This window comes from Pempheris klunzingeri, chromosome 18 (assembly GCF_042242105.1).
Source record: "Pempheris klunzingeri isolate RE-2024b chromosome 18, fPemKlu1.hap1, whole genome shotgun sequence".
NCBI lineage: Eukaryota > Metazoa > Chordata > Actinopteri > Acropomatiformes > Pempheridae > Pempheris > Pempheris klunzingeri.
In genome coordinates this window covers 12,448,838-12,463,305 of record NC_092029.1, presented here as the reverse complement: position 1 = coordinate 12,463,305, position 14,468 = coordinate 12,448,838, and the positions used below count along the sequence as shown (strand labels likewise).

The 14,468-nt window shown below is 41.2% G+C and overlaps 1 protein-coding gene across 1 annotated transcript in view; it reads left to right on the top strand.

Moving 5' to 3' along the window:
* The window catches only part of utrn (utrophin), a 174,787-nt gene that overhangs the window by 40,063 nt on the left and 120,256 nt on the right, over positions 1-14,468 (top strand). The window contains exons 28-44 of the mRNA XM_070849703.1: positions 495-629; positions 2,863-3,012; positions 3,547-3,708; positions 4,162-4,293; positions 4,716-4,889; positions 5,026-5,181; positions 5,313-5,483; positions 6,841-7,020; positions 7,782-7,910; positions 8,726-8,896; positions 9,055-9,111; positions 9,346-9,504; positions 10,338-10,475; positions 10,614-10,709; positions 10,942-11,112; positions 11,642-11,814; positions 13,446-13,596. Coding sequence (XP_070705804.1) covers positions 495-629; positions 2,863-3,012; positions 3,547-3,708; positions 4,162-4,293; positions 4,716-4,889; positions 5,026-5,181; positions 5,313-5,483; positions 6,841-7,020; positions 7,782-7,910; positions 8,726-8,896; positions 9,055-9,111; positions 9,346-9,504; positions 10,338-10,475; positions 10,614-10,709; positions 10,942-11,112; positions 11,642-11,814; positions 13,446-13,596 — 2,505 coding nt within the window. The remainder of the gene's footprint in view (positions 1-494; positions 630-2,862; positions 3,013-3,546; positions 3,709-4,161; positions 4,294-4,715; positions 4,890-5,025; positions 5,182-5,312; positions 5,484-6,840; positions 7,021-7,781; positions 7,911-8,725; positions 8,897-9,054; positions 9,112-9,345; positions 9,505-10,337; positions 10,476-10,613; positions 10,710-10,941; positions 11,113-11,641; positions 11,815-13,445; positions 13,597-14,468) is intronic.

Here is a 14,468-nt window from a genome sequence, read left to right as displayed (position 1 = left end):
ATGATTCAGTGTTGGAATGACATGTTGGGTTATGCGATGTGTCATTTCGTGGACTCCCTTTTGTTAATTTTCATGTGAAGAACAAGAGCAGCTGGAAGGGCACTGGGGATTCTGGTTTTCAGAGCTAATCTGTGAGTGTAAAGTCGTAGTTTGGGGCACTGTTTTTGATTATCATCCCCTGGACTCTGCAGGGTAAAGGTCAGAAACATCACTGAGTTGTGCTTATGCTTTGCCTGAAGTCTATTAGTCACCATCCCCTCGCTGTCCTTAAAGTTTTTCTGTTTAATATGAATATGCTGTAGAAGTTTTTTAGTCAAAGTGCCTCACGGTGAAGTTTTTTTTTTTATGTTGTCCTTTTTAAGATTGTAAGCAAGGGCACACTTCATAAAGCTGTCACTTTATATAGGTGTAATTTGTGTTTCTCTGGTTGTGCACAACTGTATTTAAGTGTTTTTGATGGTGTATTTATGTGTATGTTGGCATAAACTCTGCAGGAGGTTTGGTCCTGTTGGATGGAGTTGCTTCAGTATTTGGAAATGGAGCAGAGTTGGCTCAACACTCTGGAGGAGAAGGTCCAAGCTTCTGACGGCCTACCAGAGAGCACTGAGGCCGTCAATGAAGCTCTGGAGGTACACACACACACACACACACACACACACACACACACACACACACACACACACACACACACACACACACACTCTGTAATCAGTTTTCTTATATGAACATCGTCCAATGTCTGGTTTGACTTTCTCTTTCACACATGTAGCACAAAACAGAGGTTGTCCTTGCCAGAAGTGTTCTCATCTTCTCAAAATACTCCGGTTTAGATAAGGTGTGGTGCCTGGATAGAGTGTGGAGGGAGGCAAGTTTTATTTACTGCACATTGAAGATCACAGACGAGGACACCGACTCATTTGTAATGATGGCTGTTTTTGCGTTTATCAATATTACCTGTATATGTAAGAGTAGGGATGTTTGTATTTTGTGCCAGTTGCATCATAGAAAAGTCATTAACTCACTATGAATTCTTCAAATGATGATCTGCTCTATTCACACACGGGCTCAATCAGACCGTCCACTGACTTTTTACTAGGGAGCTGGCGGGGTAAATTCCATCTAATGTCCGGCCCAACTGATTCAGACACTTGCGTTCTCACATACAGCTCCTCCGGGTAATGTCTAGATAAGTTCAGGGTTTCAGCGCTTGTGTGAAAGGGAATTTAATTTTTAGATGTGTGTGTAATCAGTATAATAAGGACAGGAAATAGACTATCACAGTGCTGAAGTGCTTTTTTTTTTTTTTTGAAAATGCACATATTCATCCTCCATGACTGCTGGCATATGTCAACAAAAAGTTAAAAAGAAGTCTCATAAAATCTTTGTACTTACTTGCCGTGGAATTGAATCACTGAATAAATCTAAATGAATAATGAATTGATTAGTTAGGCCATCCATCTTTGAATATGCTTAGAAGGTTTTAGTATTTATTCTAGACTTACTCCTGTACCCATATTATATTTTAGAGAGGCTGCAGCTTTATCCAGTAGACACATAGGGATTCAAGGATTCAAGGATCTTTATTGTCATACCAACACAAATGAGATGGGACAAAATTGAGAACTTGGGTCCTGGTTATAAGCCAAAGAGAATAAATACACTATAAACGAGCATTAGAAAATAAACAAGAGCACTTTAAAAAACACTGTAAACACTATAAAAACAAGCATTTTACAATCATAACTAAATAGCCATATGTGCAAAATGCATTTGGCTATGTTATAAAGTGAAATGTGCAATGTAGTCAGTGAAGATAAAATCACCAAGACGCACATAAAATGTGTCACTTCAGTGGTCCGAGACAGGACAAGTAGGAAAAATAGTAAATCTCATAAACCAAACCATCCATTTAATATTATAAGTCTGTTAATAACCTTGTTGTCTTTGACTTTGTCTTCCAAATTTCTCCTACTCTGTCTTGTTCTGTTGCTATATCTGTAGACTGCCTGCAGCACGACTGTCAAACTCACTTTAATCACAGTGCTGCTTCTGTAACATTGCATAGTGATGAAGGAAATTGAAGACCCTTGAAGACAACCCTTCTCCTCTTTGTCCTTTTGTGCTTTCTTTTTACTGGCTCTCCCTCCTTCCCTTCTTTCTCTTTCTCTGTCTCCCTCTCCATTTGTCTGAACGACCCCCCCCCCCCCCCCTCTCACCCTTCCAATTCTCTCAGTTTCCTAATCAGACTCACCCCTCTAGAGGGGTGCTGCCGCTCTCTCTCTCTCTCTCTCTCTCTCTCTCTCTCTGTCTGTGTCCATTACCTCCGGGAAGGAAAAATACATTTAATGACCCCACATACACAATCACCGTTGGATCCAAATAAGTGCCGTCACTCGACAAGCTTCTCTCTCACTTGTCTCTCATTTCTCGTTCAGTTATCATCTTTTTTTTTAGTTTGCCTCCATCTGACACACCCAACGAACAAATTTCTGCATCTGCACTCCATCTGTTTGCTCAGCTATTTGGGTCTTTCTCTATCTTTCACACACTTGCGCACACACACTTTTTTTTTTTACTAATTTACTAATTCACTGGATTTCTTTTTTCTCTCTGGTTCTTTAAGGTTTTGATTTTATCTTTGGTCAATGCTTGTTTTTTCATTCGTGCTCTTTTTTTCTTGTTTCTGTGGCAAAAAAAAACGTGGAGCAGTTTACCTTTTCTCGATCTTCAAAGGGATTATTTCATTGTTGTCTGTGAATTCCACTGCTTCACACGCCTTTCCTTTCCTTCTCTTTATGCTTGATTTTTCTGGTTCTTTGCTAATAAATGTACCCTTTTCTCCATCTCTCCGTTCACCACCAGTCTTTGGAGAGTGCCCTTCGCCACCCTGGGGACAACCGGACGCAAATCAGAGAGCTGGGTCAGACGTTGATAGACGGGGGCATACTGGACGAACTCATTAGCGAAAAACTAGAGGCCTTCAATTCCCGTTATGAGCAGCTCAACCACCAGGTCAGGACCTTGTCTTTGGGTGCACATGTGTGTTTTGTTACTGTAGAAAAAAGGGCATCCATTATTTGTTACATTTGTTGTTCATATGTTGTTTGAATTTCTCTGAAAATGTAAACCTATGCATTTTCTTGCACAGTAGGAATTTGTTTTTTGACTAGCAAATATAACATTGTCATTTTTCCCAGACACATCATATATCACCAGTAAATGTATCGAGATTTATATTGATAATGATACCACACACATTTATGTTGTATGATATTTATGTTAAAATCAAAGGTATTTATATTTTCACTATATGTTCACTATATTGTTACAAAGCCTATTATATTATTTTGCGTGTGGTGTATTTAGAAACATGTACAAGTACAACAGAAAAAGAGTGTTTACATTCCTGTATATCATACCAGCTATAATATTCAGTCTGATCCATCTACAGTTCTAGGACATGAGCTCCCCTTTAGTTGCTTGAATCAGAATATTGACATCTTCACTGTGAAATATTCAAACCCATGTCTCGGTGCCCCCCTCCAGGCGGTGAACAGGCAGATCAGCCTTGAGCAGCAGCTCCAGACTCTGAAGGAGAACGAACAGGCGCTCCAAACACTGCAGGAGTCTCTGAGCCAGCTGGACCACACGCTCACCTCCTACCTCACTGATCGCGTCGACGCTTTCCAGCTCCCGCAGGAGGCACAGGTACAGTACACATGTGCACAGCAAACAGTTACAAGACAAGAGTTACAAAATGATGGATCATACTTCATGCTGTATCATCTCACTTGCCTGAGGGCTGTCTCTTCACATGTCTAGAACAGTAGTAAAATATTATATATAATATTGATATAATAAACACATAATGACACATCAAATTGTCCACAGATTCTTTCTGGAAGGTTTTGCAGTTTTCAAATCTCAAAGACTACATTCTTTGATATGATGAGAAAAAAAAAAGAAATTTTCTTTTAAAATTAGTCTTTGTTGACCTAAGTAACTCCTCTCCTATGTTACACTGAAATTACTTTCATGTATGTACATATGAAGTGTTACAAGTACAGAAGCACTAATGAAATGACCCAATGAATGTATAAACACAGCAGGCGTCTGTACGGACACTCAAGGAACATGTGGCCATTTTCACTTTTCCCTCAGACCATTGCGGCAGAGATCGCAGCCCACGAAGTGACCGTGGAGGACATGAGGAGGAGGAACGTGGCCAACTTGCCTCCCCCAACCACTGATGGCAAAGCTGCTCGAGGTGGGACCATGCTGGACCAGCTACAGGTAACGCTGACTCCTACTGGACAACATCAAGAACTGCAGGAACTGGTTTCTGCTGCCACCATCACCACATAATCATGATCTTAAAATGAACACTAGAATTATTTTAACTGATCTTTCTTTTGTGGAGCACTGATAAGAGGCGTCAGACTACTATCACTGATATATCAGGCCAGAACAGATTTTTATCTTTAGTTAAGGGTTATCTAAGCACTAAATGACAAAAATGACAAATCTCATTTAATTCCTCTTATTCGTATATTGCCATTGTGTTGTTTACACATTGTTTTTCATGTTTAAAACCGTGGGGAAAAAAATTAGATCATGGCAGCATGGTAAGCGATGTGTGTGCTTGTGTGTGTGTTTTATCTGAGTTGTAATACAGATGCATAACCTTATGTAACCTCCCCCTTCAACCGCTACAGAGGAAACTGAGGGAGATCTCCACAAAGTACCAGCTGTTCCAGAAGCCAGCTAACTTTGAGCAGCGCATGCTTGACTGTAAGAGGGTCCTGGATGGTGCCAAGGCAGAGCTGCACATTCTGGATGTCAGGGATGTGAACCCGGAAAAAATCCAGTCCCACCTCAATGGCTGCATGGTGAGAACTATTCTCTGCTGAGAATACATAAACAGAAATATCAGCCAGCCAAGCTACCTGTTTATGCAAAAACAAAAATAAAAAGTCTACCTCACCCTCACTTATAGGCTAATTTTCCTTTTTTTTCCACTCATAGAAACTTTACAAGTTGCTGAGTGAGGTGAAGCTGGAGGTAGAGACAGTGATAAAGACAGGCCGACAGATTGTACAGAAACAGCAGACGGAGAACCCCAAAGCCATGGACGAACAGCTCACTGCTCTCAAACTGCTCTACAATGACCTGGGGGCACAGGTAACATATTATTTGGGAACTTTTCAGAAGAAACTTAATTCTCCTTGATCTTGTTGCTGTGAAATGCAACTTATGTCGGATTATGGGACAAGATTAGACAAGACACCTTCATTGTCTTCTCCTTTTTACAGGTTACGGAGGGCAAGCAGGACCTGGAAAAAGCTTTGTCTCTGTCTCAAAAGTTCCTGAAGGAGAGCACTGCCCTGCAGGAGTGGCTGACAACTAATGAGGCTCAGCTCCAGCAGAAGAACAACTGTGGGGACATGCCAGCTGACATTGATGCCGAAATTGCGTGGGCTAATGTGAGTAACTGCCCAAACCTCTCAAACAAATCTCTTCAGCAGGAGCAAGGAAGTGCTACAGCTTCTGGTCTGTAGGTGGAGCAGAGAGACGCGATCTTGAAAACATCTTGTCTCTTTCTTGTTTCATTGAAAAAGTGTTGATTGAATCCACACGCACCCTGTAAACAGAAAAACTGTTGAGAATTGCATACATGTTCCTGTCATGTCATCGGCACCCCTCTCTCTACTACTTTTATATAATCCCACAATATGGACATATCCCCTTTTTGAGCCCTTCACTCTCCAACAGTATTGAATCCAAAACAGTATGAGTTTTAAATGAGTCAATAGTAATTGATAAGATTTTAATATCAATACCATCATGATTCTGCTTATTCAATTCTTTATTGATTCTCTTATTGATTCCTGATCAAATTTCTGGGTACAAGAAAGTAGGCCTACGCAGGTTGGTATCATCTCCAGAGACTGAGCACATTATCTGTTATCATCTAAAGTGGCACTCAAGCATAGTGTCAACTACATGGCATTCCACAAATTAAATGCTGCGTTTAAAGATGGATTTGCTTATTGCGGAAACATTTCACTTTTCCAGCATCTAACCCTAAGTAACACACGAGAGCGCAACTTTGTTCTTGGGAAGCTGCAGCCTTTATTCTTAACAATCTGTACTTTCACTGCTAAATATTTCCTCTGCACCTCTCGCTTTCATCTCTCTTCCTTCGCTCCACCACTCTCTCGCCATGTGCACCTTGCACACTGTGCCCCATCCTTGTCCTCGAACACCATGCTTGAAATTATCACTTTACAGTATAACTAGCACCATTGTTATCTTTCTTCATTAAATGAAGCCATGCATGTTACTTCTCTTCCGCCATGACTCTTTCTTTTCCAGCCGTGTGCATTTATCTGCATAGATAAAAGGAATTCATAAGCACATGCAGCACTAGTCACACTAAGTCTTCAACGGCACTACAGTAAATTAGAGTATGTAGAAAGGAACTGTACATCTATTTTTAAAGTTCGAGATATATATGCAGTATATTTCCATTCTGGGGAGTCTGCTATTTTTGGTTTATGTTATCTATGTTGTCTGAAATGTATGCCCTATTTTTGTGTGTGTGTGTGTGTGTGTGTGTGTGTGTGTGTGTGTGTGTGTGTGTGTGTGTGTGTGTGTGTGTGTGTGTGTGTGTGTGTGCGCGTGTGTGTGTGTGTGCGCGTGTGTGTGCGCGGTACAATAAATCCAACAGATAACTGATATGGACATAAAATTTTGAAACATGGAGATCATTACATCAGCCTGTTTTAATATACTGTATAATGCATTATATATGTGCTTGTGTGTGTGTGTCTCCGCCAGGGCCTGCTGAAGGAGTCAGAGCGTTGTAAGGTGGAGCTGTCCAGCCTGATGGAGACCAGCGCTGGTCTGCAGACTCTGGTGGAGGGCAGCGAGGCTCAGCTGGAGGACAAACTCTGCGGCCTCAATGAAGCCTGGGGCCGCGTCCGCACCTGGACCGAAGACTGGCTCAGTGCTGTGCTGGTGAGTGCAAATATTTTATACAGTAAGGCTTAATAAATAAAGAGTTGCTGTGTTCTTTATTTTATGTTCTCTGAGTAAGTAGATTCTCCCACCTGCTTTAAGATTTTATAGGTTTATGCTTAAACAAGAGTTTTACTTGCTATCATTTGGAAGTGAACAAAGGATAGTCTTGGGTGAATACATTTATTTTTCCTTAGCTTTACCAATTAGCATGCAGTCTTTCTGGGTAATGAGAATTTTATGAATTATTACTGCTTGTATAATGCATATCTAAGGTGTTGGAATAACAAAGTGTACTCGTAACTTTTGAAATTCTAAAAAGTTCATTGAATTTGAAAGTTGTTTTTCCCAACTTAAGAAAAATAAAACAATGGCATCACAAGGTTATTTCTTTGAAAGATCTACATCCCAAATAAATCATTTCCTCAATATGCTGCGTAAGTCAAGTGATTACAGTAGCGAGGCAAAGTCAACTTCAGTTATTAGTGCTTCAAACAAGAACAAAGCAAGGGCATGCTGATCACCTCTTCAATAAAAGTATATTAATCATTTAAACAGAAGACTAAGAAGTGTTTTCTCTCGTGCATGAGCACTGCAGCAGTTCATATAAAGGTTCTAAAATCATCAGAGAAATAACTGAATCGTCTTTGTTTTAGATTAAGTGGAAAATGGGGAAAACACAGGAGGATTTTTAACATTTATTAATGTTTTTATGTTTTAATGGAAACGCTGATTCTTTGTTTTTAATTTTATGTGTGCAGAGTCACCAGAACGAAGTGGAGATTTTTGATGAGAACGTGGCTCACATTAGCACCTGGCTCTACCAGACCCAGATCCACCTGGACGAGGCTGAGCGGCTCGCTCCCATGGAGAGAGAAAAAGTGGTAAAGGTGAGGCAGAGGGAGTCATTACACCGTGAGAGAATAAACATCAGTATGAGTGGAGTGAGGATGCACAGTACACCTGGTACAGAGAGAAGCTCAAACTTGCGAGGTTAACAGTCTATCTTTCTCCACATTATGATTGCAGAGTTATTAGTTTATACCATTTTTCATTGACTGTAAAGTCTGAAAATATTTAAGAATTGGCAGAGCAGTATCTGATAGTAGTTTAGAATTGCTTTATGGAAATCACTACCTCTGGCGAGGAAATGCATTCTGCTGGAATCCATCAAGAAAATCCCCCCGTTATCTTGTGGCACACAGATTTTATGCTAAATGTCCTATTTTGGACAGACCACTGTTGCAGCAGAAACATTTTATTCTTGGTTAAGATGGGAAGCACACATATTTGGACACTATTAGAACATCAATAATCATTGCCCAACTTCACTATGTGTCACCAGATGAAATAAAAAAGAGGGAGAGCTATCCTGGCTAGGGCCAAGGGAGAGGTTTGTTGAAGTATGGGAAAGAAGGGGACTAAATGTGCCAAGAGGAGAAGCTGAGCCTTTTATGATAGCATCAAATGATTTATCTTGCTGTTATATTAAATTCTTAACCCTTCCCTTCCTATTACCATGACAACTGAAAGTCTCCACTAAATATCAGCGGGTGCCTGGGCGTGGTAACCTTTATCAGTACATTCTGTGCTAAGCTCTTTAGTCTGAACCAAGGTCACATTGCCATCCACTCTGAGAGAGAATAAATGATAGCGTAACTTGCCGGATAAATAGATGACCAGCTACTCTTTGATGTGTCCGCAGCGCATGCTAGAGGAGCTGGAGGACATCAGTCTGCGTGTGGACAACGTGAGGGACCAGGCCATCATCCTGATGACCAGCAGGGGACCCGCCTGCCAAGATGTGGTAGAGCCCAAACTGGCTGAGCTTAACTGCAACTTCGACAAAGTCTCCCAACACATCAAAACTGCCAAGGTACAAAAGCACAAACTAACCAGCCAATATTCATTATCACCTTTGATAATGTTTGTTAATGCTTCAATGCTGATCCAAAAGGTTAAACTGTGAAATATAAAGCATGTGGTATATAGTCTGTATAGTCACTCTGTCTGTTCCTTGTTCTTGGTATTCAGATGATGACCAGTCTGGAATCAGGAGGTGTTGAGTTTGGCCAGCAGGCGCCTCAGCAGGTAAAGGAAATGGTAGCACTTGAAGGTCACCACAAACTATTTTACCAATGACAAAGGGGACATACTTGTTTATTCCTTCAAACTGCATTGAAATAGCTACCGTGAGTTTTTAGAGAAAATACAGAAAGGCTGTATTTGGATTCAGTGCATTGTCACATATTACACCACAGTCAGATAATTGCATTCATTTTGCCTGTTTTGACCCGAGGCATGGTTTTTGTCCTGTGTCGTCAGGTCATTCACAGCCAGGAGAGCCGAACGGAGAGCCAGAGTCAGACTTGGCCTGCTGAGCCTCTGGTCCTCAGTGAAGTGAAGGACCTTCAGGCTGAGCTCCAGGCCACACTGAGGGCTCTGCAGCAGCAGGACCCCGCAAACATTCTGGATGATGACAAGGTATACAAGGTCACTTCTCAGTTACGTCCTTTTGTAGCTTTTTTGTTTAGTTTTTGAAACTTTCAAAGTACTCACAGTGATGATTGATAATTATGGTATTATTATAAGATATGTACACATGTACAAGGCTTGAGCGGCAAGGTAGTAGCTGCTTTTTTTAATATAGAGCCCCAGATATTGTAGTATTATTGCAGATGGTGAAATGGGCACTCTGTCCATTGTTGGTCAAATGTTTCCATTAAGGTTGGCCATCTCTTGCAATTTTCCAGATAAAGTTGAAAACACACTCTCTCTCTCACACACACACTCTCTCTCTCTCTCTCACACACACACACACACACACACACACACACACACACACAGAAAATCGCCCCAGTTTGCCTATTATTCTCTTTCTGAAGTTTTGAGATTTTTCTATGAAGAACATGCTGTGCTACATGTTATATAAAACTGCCACCTGATAAGACAAGCTTTGATTGGGCAATTCAAGGCGTAACAAGTGTTGAATTTAAGCTGCGTTATCAAGGTTATGACGTTGAACAAACCTGACCAGTCCAAAGCAAGGTCAACGTGGCAGTCAGGAAGCTTTTATTGTGTTTTAAACAGTATTTTCAGCAACTGTACAGCTTGTTGCTCGTTTAGCAAAGAAGCAACATACAGCTAATGTCAGTTTCTGGTGTGTAAGTTGTTATTTTCTATACTAACTGAATTGATAGATAGATTTAAAACGTATTAAAGACTTATGTACTCATTCATAAAATTCTCCAAATACTGTAAGTTGGACCTGAATCGCAGCCTCTCGACCAGTTGACCCATATGTCTCTCTGCACCAGATGGATGAGGAGAAAGCCAGCGTGGAAGACTTGCTGAGAAGAGGAGAAGAACTGCTGCAGCAAGCTGAGGACGAAGGCCAGAGGGAGGAGTTGAGACTTCTGCTGCTCCGGCTGCAGAGTCAATATTCTGCTCACAGGGTGAGATGCATGAAAAAATATGTCCTATCTACCTTAAGCGGGGCTCACATGTTTTTTAATCTAAGACAGCTTGGCTACTTGTCATTGTGTTTGCCTGTTGTGCAGTTTGGTCACTATGTGTGTATTGGCCTGCTTTAGGAGCTGAGGGTGCTGCGTATCAGGCAGGTGGAAGTCTCTGTTGAGTCGTCGTCCTCTCACACCTTCACAGAGCAGACAAGAGAGTTTTTAGCTGAGGTGAGGGATTTGCATATGCTCTGTGCATGCAGACACTAACTGGGAGAGCACTTTAATCACTGAGTTGTGTCTTTCACTGTCAGTGCTTTTATGGATCGACTGTAGAGCTGAGTTAGCATGGTGTGACTTGTTGTATTATGTTGTGGCACAACAAGAGGTCATGCGGTTTTTCCCATCTCACTTCTGTCACTTCCCTCTGCCTTGGGTTTTTTCCGGCCTCTGTGTGGTGCAGGAGATGGCTTCAATGGAGCGTAGCAGTGCTCCTTCACTGAGTCCCTCCGACTACCTGTTGGGCATCAACAAAGTGCTCCTCGCCATGGCCGACAACGAATTGCTTCTGAATTCCTCCGAGCTCAGTGGGGGGCTGTACGAAGACTTTTCTAGCCAGGAGGACACACTGAAGGTGAGACGACACATAAATATATAGAACCAACGTGCAACATTAAAAATTGTCACCGGAAACACCTCACAAAAAAGATCTGTGGCATTACAGTGGATTTGCTGTTGTATAGCAGTTTTCACAAAGTTGAACAAAAGAAACACAGATAAAAGAAAGTTAGTGAACACTTCTTTATAGAGATATAGAAATAGAAAAAATTATTTAATAGTGAACACTAGATCTGCACCCAGGCGGAGGTCTTTCCAAAACAAAGAGTTAAAACTTATGAGACATTTTTATCTTACTTTAGGAATTTCTGGTATTATTCAGCACCATAAATGATTAAGCTTGAGCTTGTCCTTTCTTTTGGAGTGATCAGCAAAATACTAAAGTCAGTCTTTCTTAGAATTGAAATGATGCAATTTTCTTCTGTGCCACCTAACATCCTACTAGCTATGTGAACTTTTTAGCCAGTGTTGTAATTTCTAGTCTCCTCCCTCCCTCTCACACCTCACTGTCCCTTTTCCTCCATCTCGCATTTGTGTTTTTGTAGCTTATCAAAGAGAATCTAGAGCGTCTTGGTGAGCAGGTCACCGGGATCCATGAGCGCCAGCCTGATGCCATTCAGGATGCTTCACCTGCTGAGGTTGCCCAGATCGGAGACGCCCTCACACAGCTCAATGCTGAGTGGGATCGCCTCAACCGCATGTACAACCACCGCAAGGGGTGCGTGCATCAACTTCACACACAGCCAGAACAAAAGATCACACTGTACATACATCCATAAACTAGAAATAAGGTGTTGAAACAAACTTGAATAAGTCTTTCACAAAAGTATTGTGGCAGTGGATAGAAGTAAAAAAGCTATTTTTTCAGATGCAAATTTGTGTGAATCTGTCTGTCCGGTTATGTGGTCGAAGCTGCAGGGACATTAAATGCCAGCTGTCTGCTAGTCAGGAGACAACAGGAACAGATGAAGAGATAGACCAGAACACACAATCAAGCACCCCACACAAAAACACACACTGACCTTGATTACTATCAAAAAAAAAAATCCCTTGGGCATAAACAGTCTCATGCCTATTCAGATATTCACTCACTCATTCACTCACTGACACACACACATATGTACACAATTATGCATATACAAACATACGCACACGCCGACCTTGACTAACATCAACACAAGTCCTTGGGCATAAACTGTCTTCATTTGCTGAGCACAGTATGTTCACATACCAGAATAAACTAGTAAGCTAGTTCTGAAGATTGCACACAAATGCTGAAGCACTCTGTCTGTAATCACAATAACCTCTGGGCATCATTACAAATCAAAAGAACGGAGTATATTTTGTGAAATTGCTCATCCAAAACTCATTTCCTCACCTTGTCTCCCTGATCAGATTTGTTGTGCTCAGAGCGATGCTCTAAAAGGAAATAGCCCTCATGCAGACCAGCAGGGCGCTAAAGATCTGTTTTTTGTATTAAGCATTTTATGTAATCAGGCTCTCGGTCTGTGCCGATTTATTCAGTAGTGTGTTGTCAGACTCCTGATTGTTATGACATTCTCTGGTGTTTAATAATAATCAGCTGTGCCATTTTTTGCTCGTTTTAAACCATTGAACTTCCCAGTGGGTGAACTCAATTTTACCACAACTTCTATAATTTTACCATAAATTATTCCATAAATTCTCACCCCAGTTCTATAGTAAGCCTATTCTGCCTTAAACAAGAGCAAAGAAGTAAAGAAAATATTTGTTTTAAGTTATTACGGAGCAATCAAAGCCAGAATCTACTGTCACCATTCACAGTAAGAACTCTACAAAATGAGCTTCACGTTTAAGAGGAAACCGAAAAAGATTCATAAGAAGATTATGCAGGGTAATTGGCATTAGTTTCTGCTTGAAATTAACTTCCACAGTGTGTAGATCTACATTTGGAAATTGTGGTTTATGCACAAGTTGATAAGGAAGATTTACATTGTGCACACACAAACATCAGCATTGCAGAGCTACTGTGACACACACACACACACACACACCAGCATTCACTTACTTTCTTGTTGAGCACATTTTACCAAGCTCAGCTTTCAGATTTGCATACACTCCTTTCTTTCTGCAGGTGTTATACTGTATATATACCTACAGAATGGAAGAAATAACATCTACACGTTGGGGGAAAGTAACCAAGTACAAACACTATGTACATTTTTGAGGTATTTGTGGGTAAAGGACAGGTTTGCAATTTTGTGTTTTGAAACAATAGTGAGGTTCCCATATGAAGACTGAAAAGGGGTTGCTTGCTTCTGTTTGCGCTGGCCAGTAAAAGATCCTTTCCTGTGTCCTGCTGTCCTGCAGGAGTTTTGACCGCGCCTTAGAAGAGTGGAGCCAGTTCCACTGCGACACAAATGACCTCAGTCAGTGGCTGACTGACACAGAGACGCTGCTGTCTGAGAGCATTGGTCCCGATGGACAGCTGGACCTGGACTCTGCATCACAACACCAAGAGGTCAGTGGAGGAACGAGGAGCACACGGAGGTCTAATTATGTGCAAGTGCGTATGACTGCCTGAACTTACAGATGTCTCTGGTGTGATGTGACCAAATACACCAGCATGCATGTAAGTCTCACTGCGGGAAGAACAGACTATCTTAGTTCATGCTTTTACATATTTTAATGCCATTATAGAAAACTTTCATCGCATTTTACCTTTATGACTATGAACAATAATCAGCCAAATATAAACTCACAATATCCCACATGTTTACAACCTTCAAGCAGGATTATTACCTTCCCAGGATGCATTAGTAATATGTTTGAAACACAAGCAGCTAGATTATTGGAATTGGGAGACAATTGCATTTCGTTGCCAAGGGGGAAAAACTGCCGTTATACTGTACCTAATGCACAAACACACTGCACATCTAACTGCTCATTATGCAAAGCAAGAAATGGAAAGAATTGAACTGAGGAGTAAGATGAGAAGGTGCCTCTGATTTAAAGCGACATTTTCATTTCGCAGAGGAAGTAAATTCTCTGAGGCTGCTGCATTACCACTCACAGCAGCACCGCCATTTACACCTTTATCAGTGTGATTTCCAAAGTTAGAGCTGCACTTAATCCATCTAGCTCTTTTACATGTTTTCACAGTTGCTGACAATGAGATGAGGGATCAAGTGGATGGGAATTGAGAGATCAATTAGCTGACTCACCCTTCAGTAGACTTTACAATCACTCACCCTATTTTACGGGCCTGTCTTGGCAAGTTAAATCTCTCTTAGTGGAAGCAGAGATTTGGCAGCTTAAATCTCAATGTGCCACAAATCATGCCAGATGTCAATCAAGGATTTGCTTGAAGAGATGGACTTGAGCGCGGGATTT